The 12,045-nt window shown below is 41.9% G+C and overlaps 1 protein-coding gene across 2 annotated transcripts in view; it reads right to left on the reverse strand.

Annotated features, from left to right (window-relative positions):
- Window positions 1–12,045, reverse strand: part of tln2a (talin 2a) — a 75,323-nt gene that overhangs the window by 24,038 nt on the left and 39,240 nt on the right. For both annotated transcript variants that reach the window (XM_072380296.1, XM_072380297.1), the window contains 13 exons: window positions 11,111–11,266; window positions 10,132–10,233; window positions 9,654–9,730; window positions 8,697–8,877; window positions 8,489–8,602; window positions 8,265–8,373; window positions 7,420–7,628; window positions 5,582–5,680; window positions 4,763–4,930; window positions 3,987–4,121; window positions 3,706–3,865; window positions 2,465–2,631; window positions 119–247 (listed from right to left, as the gene is read on the reverse strand). In XM_072380296.1, the coding sequence (XP_072236397.1) occupies window positions 119–247; window positions 2,465–2,631; window positions 3,706–3,865; window positions 3,987–4,121; window positions 4,763–4,930; window positions 5,582–5,680; window positions 7,420–7,628; window positions 8,265–8,373; window positions 8,489–8,602; window positions 8,697–8,877; window positions 9,654–9,730; window positions 10,132–10,233; window positions 11,111–11,266 (1,806 nt within the window). The remainder of the gene's footprint in view (window positions 1–118; window positions 248–2,464; window positions 2,632–3,705; window positions 3,866–3,986; window positions 4,122–4,762; window positions 4,931–5,581; window positions 5,681–7,419; window positions 7,629–8,264; window positions 8,374–8,488; window positions 8,603–8,696; window positions 8,878–9,653; window positions 9,731–10,131; window positions 10,234–11,110; window positions 11,267–12,045) is intronic.

A 12,045-nucleotide genomic window follows, 5' to 3' on the forward strand; every position in this document is an offset into this window, starting at 1 on the left:
AAAGATGGGGATAAAGTCATGTTTTACCCTAATCCTAGCTCAATTTTGGGGGAAATAGCATCATTCCACTTTTTTTCTATTAGGGTTAAAGTGTAACAGCTGATCTGGCACTGCTGACCTCCAGTCTGTTGATCAGTTTCTTCTTGATGGCGTTCTGAGCAGCAGCGTTGGTGGCAACACGCAGCCCCTCTGCAGCCTCCCTCAGTCTCTGCTGCTGGTCCTCATTCTCTGGGTATGCTGCGGCACCCTGAGAAACATATGCACAGATCAGCAGATGCAAGACAGGTGGGCAGGGTGAGCTGGTGTAAGAGTGGGGAGAGACGTTCACGACAAAACCAGAGGATAAAAAAATGTTTTAAACTGCAGCTCTTTTACACAAATAACTTATTTGTTGGTAGCTGAATGTCAGGAGATTCTGTTTGTTCATATCAACAAGAAGCTCTTCCTTTCTTCTTCTCTTTTTCTTTATGTATTTGGGAGGCGCGTAAACAAGAAAAGGGATTCGCGGAGGCCGATTCTGCGATCGTTCCTGTCTCCTGATGTGGGAGAGAAAGCTAAGCCTGAAGCTACTAAGTTCATTAAGAGTGAGCGTCACCCACAGCAACAGAGAAAGGAGGGTGTGCATGCCAACCCATGTCATTAAGATAACATTCAACCCAACTACCAAACAGATACATCACAAGTCTTCTTTCAAGACTACATAGTGGTTGACAAACTGGGACATTAGTATCCTTTTATTGTCTGCTTGATGTCAACTGCTGACACATTTAACATAGAGCCCTCAATTTGTACCGTTATAAAATAGAGTGTGAAAAAAGTAGTAATTGGGGTCAAGAACAAGGTCTGTAGCAGCACATGCAAGAGTTCTGCTAAAGCAAGATTAAAAAAAAAGCAGAAAGAAAATTTAAAAAAAAAAAAAACAATTTAAAAAAAGGGAAAAACTACATGAAATTAATTAATTAGCTGCCAAGGCAACGGCTGGCTGTGATCTCAGCATCCATTAACATAGATGAATATACAGCTGTGATTGTGATAATTCTGGCATCAAACTCGACTAACCAGCTGGAAGGCATCATTTAATTTTCATGGTGGAAGGGGGGAGTTATTAATATCAGCGTGCGATTCAGTGGACAGATAATGAAACTGATGGGGAGAGATAGCAGATGGATAGCTTGGATAGAGCAGGATGAGATGACTGCCGAAGCTCCGTCTGCCCCTCAGCATTCTGGACAGAAAAGGTTTGGAGTCTTTTATTCTTAATCTCTCTGTGCTGAAATGTTGAGACGTACGAAGGAATGGACAGCGACTCTAAAAGCAGCGTGGGCTCAGCTCAGACTCTCTACCTCAGTGTCTTCACAGAGCGACCCTGGCGCTGCTGTTTATAAGGTGAAAGTTTACCGCAACAAAGATCTCTGTTAAACTGCAATGTAATCACAGAATTAGACGGGCTTTTTTTACAAATAATTAAAACTAGACTCCTGTGTTTAGTTAATTAACGCTGGTTCTTGTTTTGTAAAATGTTTGTTCACACATGTGAGATTTGCGGAGAGAATAGTGGGGCTAAAACAGCTCCAAGAATTGTTGCAATAGAGAGTGAGGATCATGAAAACAGGGTAGTAGAACCATCGTATTGTTTTTGACCTGAAAGGGCAAGAAAAATGTCTGTAGTGTCAACTTTAAGTGTAAGAAAGGTCAATGCTGTGAAACCACGCAGGAGGATTTAACCAGAGATGTAATTTACATCGTGACTATAAAAGAGGAAAAAGAAGAAAAAAAATAAAGAAATATAAGAAAAAAAACAAAAAAACAACAACACAAAACTGACCGCTTGTTAAAAGTCAGTGAACCGATCTCATAAGTAGTTAGTACGGGTTTTTAATGTTCAACTGAGCAGAAGCGTTGACCATGTAGAGTCTGATATTTACCTTACAAAGCTACTTGTAGGAAACATGCCTGTTTCTTTTAGGCATTTTAGATTAAAAGATCAGTTTATTCACAAGATTTTTATTAAGAAATATTTCGATAGTTACATTATATTGATAATTTAACCCTGCAACAACAGGACCAAGTAGAATAAAGATCTCAAAGTGTCATTTTAGTCTATTCTTATTTACTGACGCACCCACGGCTCCTGACCTGCCCCGCCCCGCTCGCTGCATCTCTCCTGCGCTGTCATCTCAAAAGGTCACTTTGTGTGTACCAGAGAAGCAGCGCTCAGCCCTCAAGATCATTCACTGGTCTTAAAGGAAATGCCACCGTTGTCATTGGCCTATTAAAACTAAAGATGCCCTTTAAATAAAAAAATGAAAAAAAATCTCAAACTTGAATATTGTTTGAAAACAGCTACCAAAAACCTACAAGAAATATTGTTTTTGAAAATTACTAAACTTTTTTAACTTCAATAGAGATTCGAATGTTAGGATTACTACAACACAATATGCTTCAAGTCTCGCGTGCTGCTCACCTTTGCTGCCTCCACCATCCTTGCGGTGGCATCTGCCAGCAGTTTGGCAGCCGCCAGCAGCTTCTTCGAGTTGTCCACGTCCACCTCGGCTTCAGCGTCAGACCTCATGGCGTTCACCAGGTCTGATGTGGCCTGAGCCAAAACCCGAGCCTGCCGGACCATCTCTCCTGGATGGTGACACAGTGGACAGACGAGGGGAAGCGGAAAGACATGAGAATAGATTTGAGAGAGATGGATTGAAGGATAATTAATATCAGTGAGAGACTGTTCTGGCTAATTTGCTGTTTTTAGCGCCCATGTGTATGAGTGCGTGGCACTAATATTACAGCCAGTCCTACAGATGAACACAATAACCGCTATACCACTATGCTATATAACCACCATTATAATGTAATAATACTGCTGTTATTGTGAGTGAATGCTCACAAAACCTTAGTGGAGCAACAAAGGAAAAAGCAATCTTCTGTCAAATTGTGAGCACATATTCTTAGAGTGTACTGACTGATCTGCCAACACTGGACTCTTCCCGTGTTTTACACTTTTTTATGCCTGGTGTAACATCACCCAACACCAGTTCAAGTTCAAAAGGTACTATCTTCTAACTGGTTGGATTAACAGAAACCTCAGCAGAGCAAACAGCCATTCGACTCGTCTATAAAGCCAATCAATTCGTCTGAGCTGACCTTCAGGCCCCCAACATTCTCTGTGCATCACTTTCTTTCTCGACTGTCAGACTTGTTAACATCACTGTCAGCTTTTCTCTGTGGCTTCCCCGGGGCTGACAGCAGTCACCTCAAACCGACTGTCATGTCAGTCTCTCTGAGGAGACGATGGGATGAGATGTGCACAGACCCACAAAAAGGCATCAACTCAAACAAAAAAAAAAAAAACCTGAGAGCTGTGGCAAGCCAATGGTCATGATGTGTTTGAAGGTTTGTGAACACTATGGAATTCGCTGCATAAAAATGACCCAAAACATCCTCGAAACATAGACTAAGAGAACCAAGTACGACAAAGGAAGACGGAAAAAGAAAATCTATGTATTTTAATTTATTTATCAATTAAGGAAAAAGGGTTGTAGAATCCAGATGACCAACGCTACCAACAAGCTTTCACTTGTGCTCTCAGACTGAAAAGACCTAAGATTAAAAAGAAAAATGGATTCATCTGCACAAAAATTAATCAAAAACAAGAACCTTGAGTTCCGCCACTGTAAGACTTCTTTTTTCTTTTGGACTGACCTGCATCTCCCATTGAGCTAAAGATGCTCTCGGTGACCGTCATGATGGTGTCGGTGGCCTGGTCGTAGCGCCCGATCGGCTCTCCCCTTGAGGTGTACTGACGGACGTGCTGCAGGAGATCTCCCAGAGCCTGACTCACCACACTGGCTGCCGCGCTCACCTTGAATAAGTGAAATGCACATCATCGATAGACTTCTTAAACTACATTATTGCTTCTGAATATTTCTGCTTCTGAACAAACTGAACGCCAAACAGGAAGAGGAAACGTGAGCCAAGCTGACCTGCTTGAGTAGCTCGCCATCCTCTGTTGCCGAGAGGCAGGCCTGGACGCAGCTCTCCACCGAGCGGTCAACCAGCTTTCCAGCTTCGATCAACTGCTCCTGGCAAACTGGGGAGCTGATGGTAGGACTCACCACCTACAACAACCACAAATTGAAATGCAAGAAATGTAATTCGCATTCAAAAAGCGGATTGTGTAAAAATAAAAAAAGATTTTTATCACGTTAAAACATTTAAATCAGGAAAAAAAAACTGAAAACTGAAACAAGGTTTAAGTTGTGCAACTTAACAAAGGAGATGGGAAAAGAAGAAGAAGAGGGAAATGAGAGTTGTGATGGTTCTCATCACGCTACCACACTGAGGGGTGAGAATGTGGTTAGTAAATACAACTATTCAGAATGGGAGCCAAGACGCCATTCAAACTAATTAGAGGCATGCGGGTTGTACAATTAGGGAAGCATAAAATGATGAGAGTTTGAGGTATTTTACAGTCTCCTCAGGCATCCTCTAACATGCACATCTTGAACAGGGAAATCTTCTTACTGATACTTCTAACATTTGCAAACAGTGCAGCAAACAGGAAATCATTACGTGCAATAGCTGCTCAAGTGGAGCAAGAAAGGAAAAATCCAAAACAAATGGAAATATTCCACCAAAGATCCATACACAAATACTGATCTGAGACACATTTTGTATGACGACACTCATACGTTCGCTGGGACACAGGGCGCCTGAGGTTACTGATACCTCAGTGTATTTAAAAAAAAAGTTCTTGTACCTTTGCACATGCCACTAGCTGGGAGGTGGATAGGGCGCACTGTGTGGCAGCAGCAATGACCCGGTTCTGCAGGACGGTGTCCTCTGCAACCTGGGCAACATTCTTGGCCTTCAGCACCAACATCGCTGCTGCGTTGGCCACTGCTTTGGCCAGATTCATCAAGATGTCCTGCAACAACAGGTCGTCAGGATTGAGAACATCATTATGTACCCGCACACACACCATTTTGACCATATTCTCATTAACTGATGCAAAATATTGCTGCATTACTGTAGCATTTAATCTGTGAAGATAGGGGTTTAATATTCAGTACAGCTCTGGGACAAAGGATAATGTAGCTGCATTTAATAGTACTAAACAAGATGTGATCCACAAACATTTCACAGAAATAGGACAATTACCTGAAATCCCATTTAATATCCAACAGGAAAAGCAATGCTGTTTAACTGCGTAAGACACGAAAATCAACTTAACTTTATAAAGCTAATCAAAGCTGCACCAACGGTGTAATCTCATTAAATTTAGTCATCTGCTCAAGTCTTCATTACAGAATTGCTTTAAAATACCAAAACACTCCCCAGTGTGTGGTGCGAGACAGGAGAGACGTAGGAAAAGTTAAATCTCCTGATCAATGTGACCAAGTTTAACGGATAGGAAAGCTTTCAGTTCAAATCAACACATATAGTTCAACGATGGAAAAAAACATGCCCCTCGCATTCCCTTAGTCACAATTTAACTGTGAAGAACTGAGTGGCAGCTCTCACATTTGCTTTTGTCTGAATGCAGTATTGATGATAAAGGGAGGAGCGGAGGTGTTACCTGAAACCTCTCGTCTGTCTCGTTCTCTCCAATCTGGCGCAGGAGGTCTCCGCTGGCCTGGCCGATGCTGCCTGCTGCTGTCAGCACTGTCTGCCTGGGCTGGGGACACACAAACACACGCAAGGAAAACCATTAGGAGATGAGGCTGCATTCTAAAGCTCCTGCACCATCATGTACCTAGAAATGTGTGTTATAACGTGCTTATAACATGCTGAACACTAATGTAACAGTGGCACCGGAGTACCTTTCCAACAACCTGCACAGGTAATGCACATGTAGACAAAGCTCAAGAGTTGAGATGATGAGATGCAGTCTGCAGATTACAAGCCAAGCGTGGTACAGTGCATTAACTTCTGTATGATTATATCACTTTAAAACACCAACACACTCTATACGAGCCTTGGTGAGAACATTAAAGCCGGCTACATTTGCATATGAGTAATTGTTCTTCATATAAAGCAGCTCTGCATCCTTAGTGAGCTCGGACACTTGGATCATTATTCAGAACACCCAGCGCAATTTACTTAGCAGGAGTCAAGCAGTGGCGGATGTTTAAGTAATTAAAGTAAATGCAGTTTTAGAATGGCGGCACACTGCAGGCAGCCTGCTGCAGCAGCTCTGGACATATGGTTTCTTTCTTTGAATCTTCTTGAGATTTTGCTATGAGCTTTTTTCTGTAAAAACAGCTAATCTTTTTAATCTTTCCACACTGGTGTGGATGTTGTGCTGCTGGAGTGATTCTACTTGTAACTGCGGCTGTTAAGATGCATATCCATGACAGCAGGAAAGTTGTTTGAATGTCGGAGCAGCTGACTGAGTTTTCCAAAGCCCAACTAATGCCTCCAATAAGACCCCAAATCAAGATGAGTTGAAGAGGAGATGTCAAGGATGCAGAGCAGGAACAAAATGAAGAGAGAGGAGGATGTTTAAACTATTTCTAGCCATGATCATCGTGGGAAGTGTGAGATCACTGGCAGATATAATGGATGAGCTTGGAGCCCTGACAAAGACACAGCAGGAATATCAGGATGGCAATTTTCTCTTCTTTTTTTTGTTCACAGAAACATGGCTGCAGCAACAAATCAAACTCCTCTCTACTCAGCTTTTTGACGATATGGGCTGGCAGAGACTGCAGACAGAGAGGTAAAAGTGAAGGAGAAGGGATTTCAGTGCTCGTTAACAGATGAATATGTCACAGAGACTGGCTGCTGATCATTGTTGGCTGTGAGTTTCTGTCCCATTTGTCTACCAAGACTGTTCACCTGTGTTATCTGCACAGCGTTTCAACTAGATCTCTATCTGCTACACTTCAACTTTCTAAAGGTTTGTTAAAGGATTTTATTTCCTTTTGTTATCGATCTATAACTAAAGCATTTCTTAAATAATAATACAAACTGCAGAAATACATTCCTGGAGATGAATACAGTATGACAGAACTAAAGTGAATGAAATTTAAGACCAGGAAATAAGACAACTTGTAAATCAAGATATAATCTGATCTGTGACATTTCTAATTAGCCTTTTAGGTTTGCAGTTTGACAGCTTTCTGCTTTTTTTTTTTGTTTTCTTGTTGCTTGGAATTTGAGACAGTTGTGATGACCTCAACTCGTCTGTTTCAACAGGTTTGCCTCTACATCATGAACCATCCCTTTTGTCCATGTGTAGTTCTGGTCTTCCACCCATGACATCTGGCAGACTTTTTTGCAATTTACAACATCAAAGACCGTCCACAAGTCACATCTCTTGACATCATCATTCTAACAGATACAATGTATAAAGTATGAATAGAGAAATAAAGAGATGAATTTGATTTAAAGGGTTGAGGTGGCTTTGCTCACCTCTCCAGAAGCCGGCTCTACAGCCTTCAGCAGGTCAGACACAGCCCCTGCAAGCGTCCTGGCAGCCTTCATCAAGTCATTACCTCCTCCTACATCGTCCTCCATCAGAGCAGCCAACAGCTTTACACCCTTTGACATTTCAGTCAGATTGGAGGAAATTGTAGTGATGGCACAACCCACAGCTGTGTAGTCTGTGTCGGTAGGATCACCTGAGAGAAAGAGAATATAAGAGACCATCAGGTAAAGGGTGAGTTGTATCAAGATTCACCGCCTTATTCAAGCAAGAGTCAAAACTATTTGTATTCAGTTGGACAAACACATGAATCTGTTTTAGGAGATGGAAATCAAAAGTAAGGCAAGTAAAAATTAAAGAAAGTGGGAAAGTGGGGACATGGAGTGGAGCAAGTCGATGCTTTTGCCAGCCAACATTCTCCAAACCACAGCAGGATTTAAGGGAACAATTAGACTTTATATGGGTTCAACGGTGATGATAATGAACACCAGGCTAATGGAAAAGTTTTACTTTAACCTTCGTAATTGGCCAAGTCATTTTAACTACAGAACATGGCACCCCAAAAATGTACTTGTAAAAGTGTGAGCTTAAGTCTGAACACTCTTAATGCCTTAATTAAGGGTTACTAAAAGCCTTTAAGTTGTCAATATTTAATCAAGCAATGCCGACACAACCTAGGTGTACGTCAACTGTGATGTGGTGTAAGATTTCCAATCTATCTTTTTGTTTCCTGAAAACTGCCGTAAATCGATAGCCTGTCAGCGCACACACTGATTCACACCCCTTAAAAGAAAGAGGAAAGGCCATGCTGAGACATAACAGAGCCACTGACCAGCTGTGAGGTTCACAACAGAGGCTGTCCCTGCAGTGATGGCGTCCACCTGGGAGTGGATCTCATGTTTCGACTCATCCATCTTGTTCTGGATCCACATCTTGGATGCCTAAACAGACATCACAAATAGTAGTCACTGAAAGGAAAACATGTAGTGCTATGTCATGTGTGGCAGATTAGGTCATGAGCATTTAGATGAGATGTATGTGTGCTGTGTACAGTACCATGTCCTGTCCCAGTGGTGGGAGGTTGTCAACCTCTCCCAGGTCTATCTGGGCCTTCTGTACAGCTTGCATGCTGGTGTTGATGGTTCCCATCAGAGCTTGCTGTGCTGAACTCTACACGTAAAGCGGACATTCTATTAGAATATGGTCATACCTTTTTCATGCGATTTATCAAACGTCAAACTGTGTCTGTCCCCATGTTTCGTACCAGTGGTGGCATGTGTCCACGGTGCATTTGACCCATTGTGATCTGTTGCTGAGGGGAAGGCATGGTGCCCATGCTAAGCGACTCAGTGCCGATGGATCCGGAACGAATCACCCCTGGCAGCGCAACTGAGCCGTGCTCCACCCGGCCAACACGGTTAAACTGCTGCTGAAGGATGGTGGACCTGCCGGTGTATAACAGGCAAGATGTCGGTAGAGCAATATCTCGATTATTCAGGAAACAATAAAATCATACATACGCTTTCTAGAAAAAACAAGCCAAAAACAGAGCCACAAAGAGACCCTGTTTCTGGTTGTTGGCAGAGTGTTCGTGTTTCTATGGGACACTTTTAGCATTGAGGCAGCACACTTGTGACAGCGAACCACTAACACAGAGTATACCGACACTGCAAAATAAAAAGGTTTGTTTTATTTTGCTTCAGATAAGGACGTTAAGAGTATAGCCTGCTATGACTTCTGCATTGGGCACATGCACATATAAAAGAGAATGGGCAAAAAACACTATTACACGCAGAAGTAGTTGAAAGCAGTAAAGCAATATCAGCTGAGGTTCGACAGGGAGAGAGCTTCAGCTTCAATCCGGGAGCCCACCGTGGGTAAATGAGGTAATGCAGATCTAATCAGGAAATGTACAGATAGAGCCTGTTCAGTGACAAAATTTCCTCACATAATGATTATCTCTCAGGATTAAGTTCAGCTGAGGAAGCGTTCCTGTGGCAAAATAAAGCCTGGGAAGATGGATGTGTGAACTTGTGTTCAAGAAAGACAGAAGGAAGGAAATAAGAACCATATTTGGTGTTTTGTTAGAATAATATGAGAGAGCTTTGTATTTTGCAACTGTACTTCTCGTCAATACGTCACAATATGACTCAATACTGTACTGTATAATGGCAAGACTAAAATACATGCCAAATATATCAGTTTCATTTGTTCTACATACTTTTTAGGGGATACGGATTCCTCAAGCATGGTGGACTCCTCATCACCTTCTAATCCAAAGCGGTCCTTGCTTTGCTTCTGTGAGAGAATAACAGAGCTCAGTGACACAACAGGAAACTCCCACATCAATAAAAACTGATATGGTATGTTTTTTTTAGGTTTACAACATACCAAAAGGATAACAAAAACAAAACAAAACAGTATTTTCAGGTTACACTACAACATCACTGTCTGATGTCATGTCCTGATGTCTGAAAGGAAAAGCTGTATGCTAATATGAAGTCTTGATTCTTAATAATTACAAAAGGTCAGCTATTATAGCTACATGACAGCAACATGAGCCCAGCTTTCCTGAACTTATCTTTATCTAACTGCAGCCGCATAAAATAGTAACACAGGTCTATCAAGCATCTCTGAGAATGAATCTCAGGATATTGAATCTTTGGATTCATTAGCGTTTGCAGACACATATATCTTACCTTTTTGAGGATGATGTCGATGTAACCTGCAATGAGCTGGGAGATCTGTTCACCTTCAGTGGTCTGCACCGAGTAGTAGCTTTCCTGGTACTCCCCAAAGTCCTAAAAACAGTTCCGTCAGAAACATGCATTTTGAGCTGGACTGGAAGGAAACCAACCAGCGCAGTGAGTGTACTGTATACAGTCTGAGGATTTACTGAGGATTAATGTGAATCCATGGAGACAGCTAGTCTCAGATGAACACCACACAATGTGCTGGTTGACATCAAGCTGCCGCAGCACGCAGAGAGTCAGATTAACCCCAGAGCAATCTTATGGTAGACTTTACGACAGGAAATTGAACAGTTTTCTATAAGCTGAGCATTGCTACAGCTTCCAGTTAAACACATATTCAGAAATGTCTGGATAAAAAGCTAAATGTTAAAGACAGAGGCCTGTATCATTGGCCATAACTCACATAAAACCTTAAACATACGCCATACAAAATACGCCTCTAAAATGATCAAACTGTGCTCCGAGTACACATACGCCTGCTTCTGCAAGTAAACAGCAAATTAATCCACAAATCAATATCACAAAAATGCTAAGCAGAAAAGCACTCCAATGAATGAATTAGCCTGCAGGAAATAGGTTTAGTTAATTTAATAGTGACAGATCTTCCGCAAGATTAAAACCCATGTTGTTGCTGGAGTCTGGGTGCTGACGCAGAGACACATATTGACAGGGAGGAGCTTCAACACTGGACTCCATAATGGAAAGAAAGTGTATGTGTACGTTCAATAGTTCTGTTTATTGTAAGCACCTCATTCTTACTTACTATTAGGACCATAGCGTCCAGGGTTAAGTGAAGGAATGAAAGCCCCACAACAAGCAGCAGAAACATTTGGAAGAGGGTTTGTTCCCCCTGATAATTGTGGTGTAAGGCTACTCGCTCATCCAGTCTTTGAAGTCAGTGCAGAGTAAAGGATGTGCATCTTACCAGGGTGAAGCTCTTGGGCGACGCTGCCCACCTCTTCACGGTCGTGAGTGGCCACTCCTGAACCACATCTTTAGTCTTCTCGTCCACTCTCATCACGCTCTCTTTGGTGATGCCCAAGAGCCGAGGCACCAGCTTGTTCTTACTCTTCATCTTTTCCTACAAAAGCACACAATAACTGAACCGCTTAAACGCAACACACATAGCTGCCAGCACAGAACGTCAGACATTACACAAGAGACAAAGGGAGCAAAACTACAAAGACCAAAGCAACATATTATAAAAGGACCTCCGGCAAGTAGATCGGCTTTGCAATAATCGTTAGATTAAAAACTTCACAGAACAGAATATCTGTGTTTGATTACTTTGTGAAAAGAAAATATTAACAACAAAACCATTTATATTCATCTTGTTTGAGCAAATAAGGACAGTTTAAAGGGATAAGTTGAGCGGTGTGCTTCTACAGTATTTTGGGAATCGTAAGGAATGGAATGGAATGGAATCCATAGCGACACTGTCGGGGAGGAACGATGCGACTATGAAATGTCAAGTGCAGCTGGGTTCAGGTAAGGTCTGTATCCTTTCCTCTTGCTGACAATCGATGCATGGAGTTGGTTGGGCTATAAATATAATAAATAATTAAAAGGTCATCAGATCCTCTAGACCCAACGATGTATTCTAACTACATTCTTAATTCACATGTTTACAACATCTGTTCCAGGTTGTCTGTACTGATGTTTACAACATGTCCCCACCCTGCTTTCTGTACTAAGAACATACGTGGAACAGCCAAAACATTAAAACCACCTGCTTAACATGGAGCAGGTTCCCCTTGTGCAGCTAAATCAGCTAAAGCACATGACATGGGACTTTTTTTTGGTTTTATTTTTTTGAAGGTGTCCAACACCTAGATGTTGAGAGCTTTTACGTCTTAAAGG

This window comes from Leuresthes tenuis, unplaced genomic scaffold, assembly GCF_036924035.1.
Source record: "Leuresthes tenuis unplaced genomic scaffold, fLeuTen1.0.hap1 SCAF_2, whole genome shotgun sequence".
Lineage (NCBI taxonomy): Eukaryota > Metazoa > Chordata > Actinopteri > Atheriniformes > Atherinopsidae > Leuresthes > Leuresthes tenuis.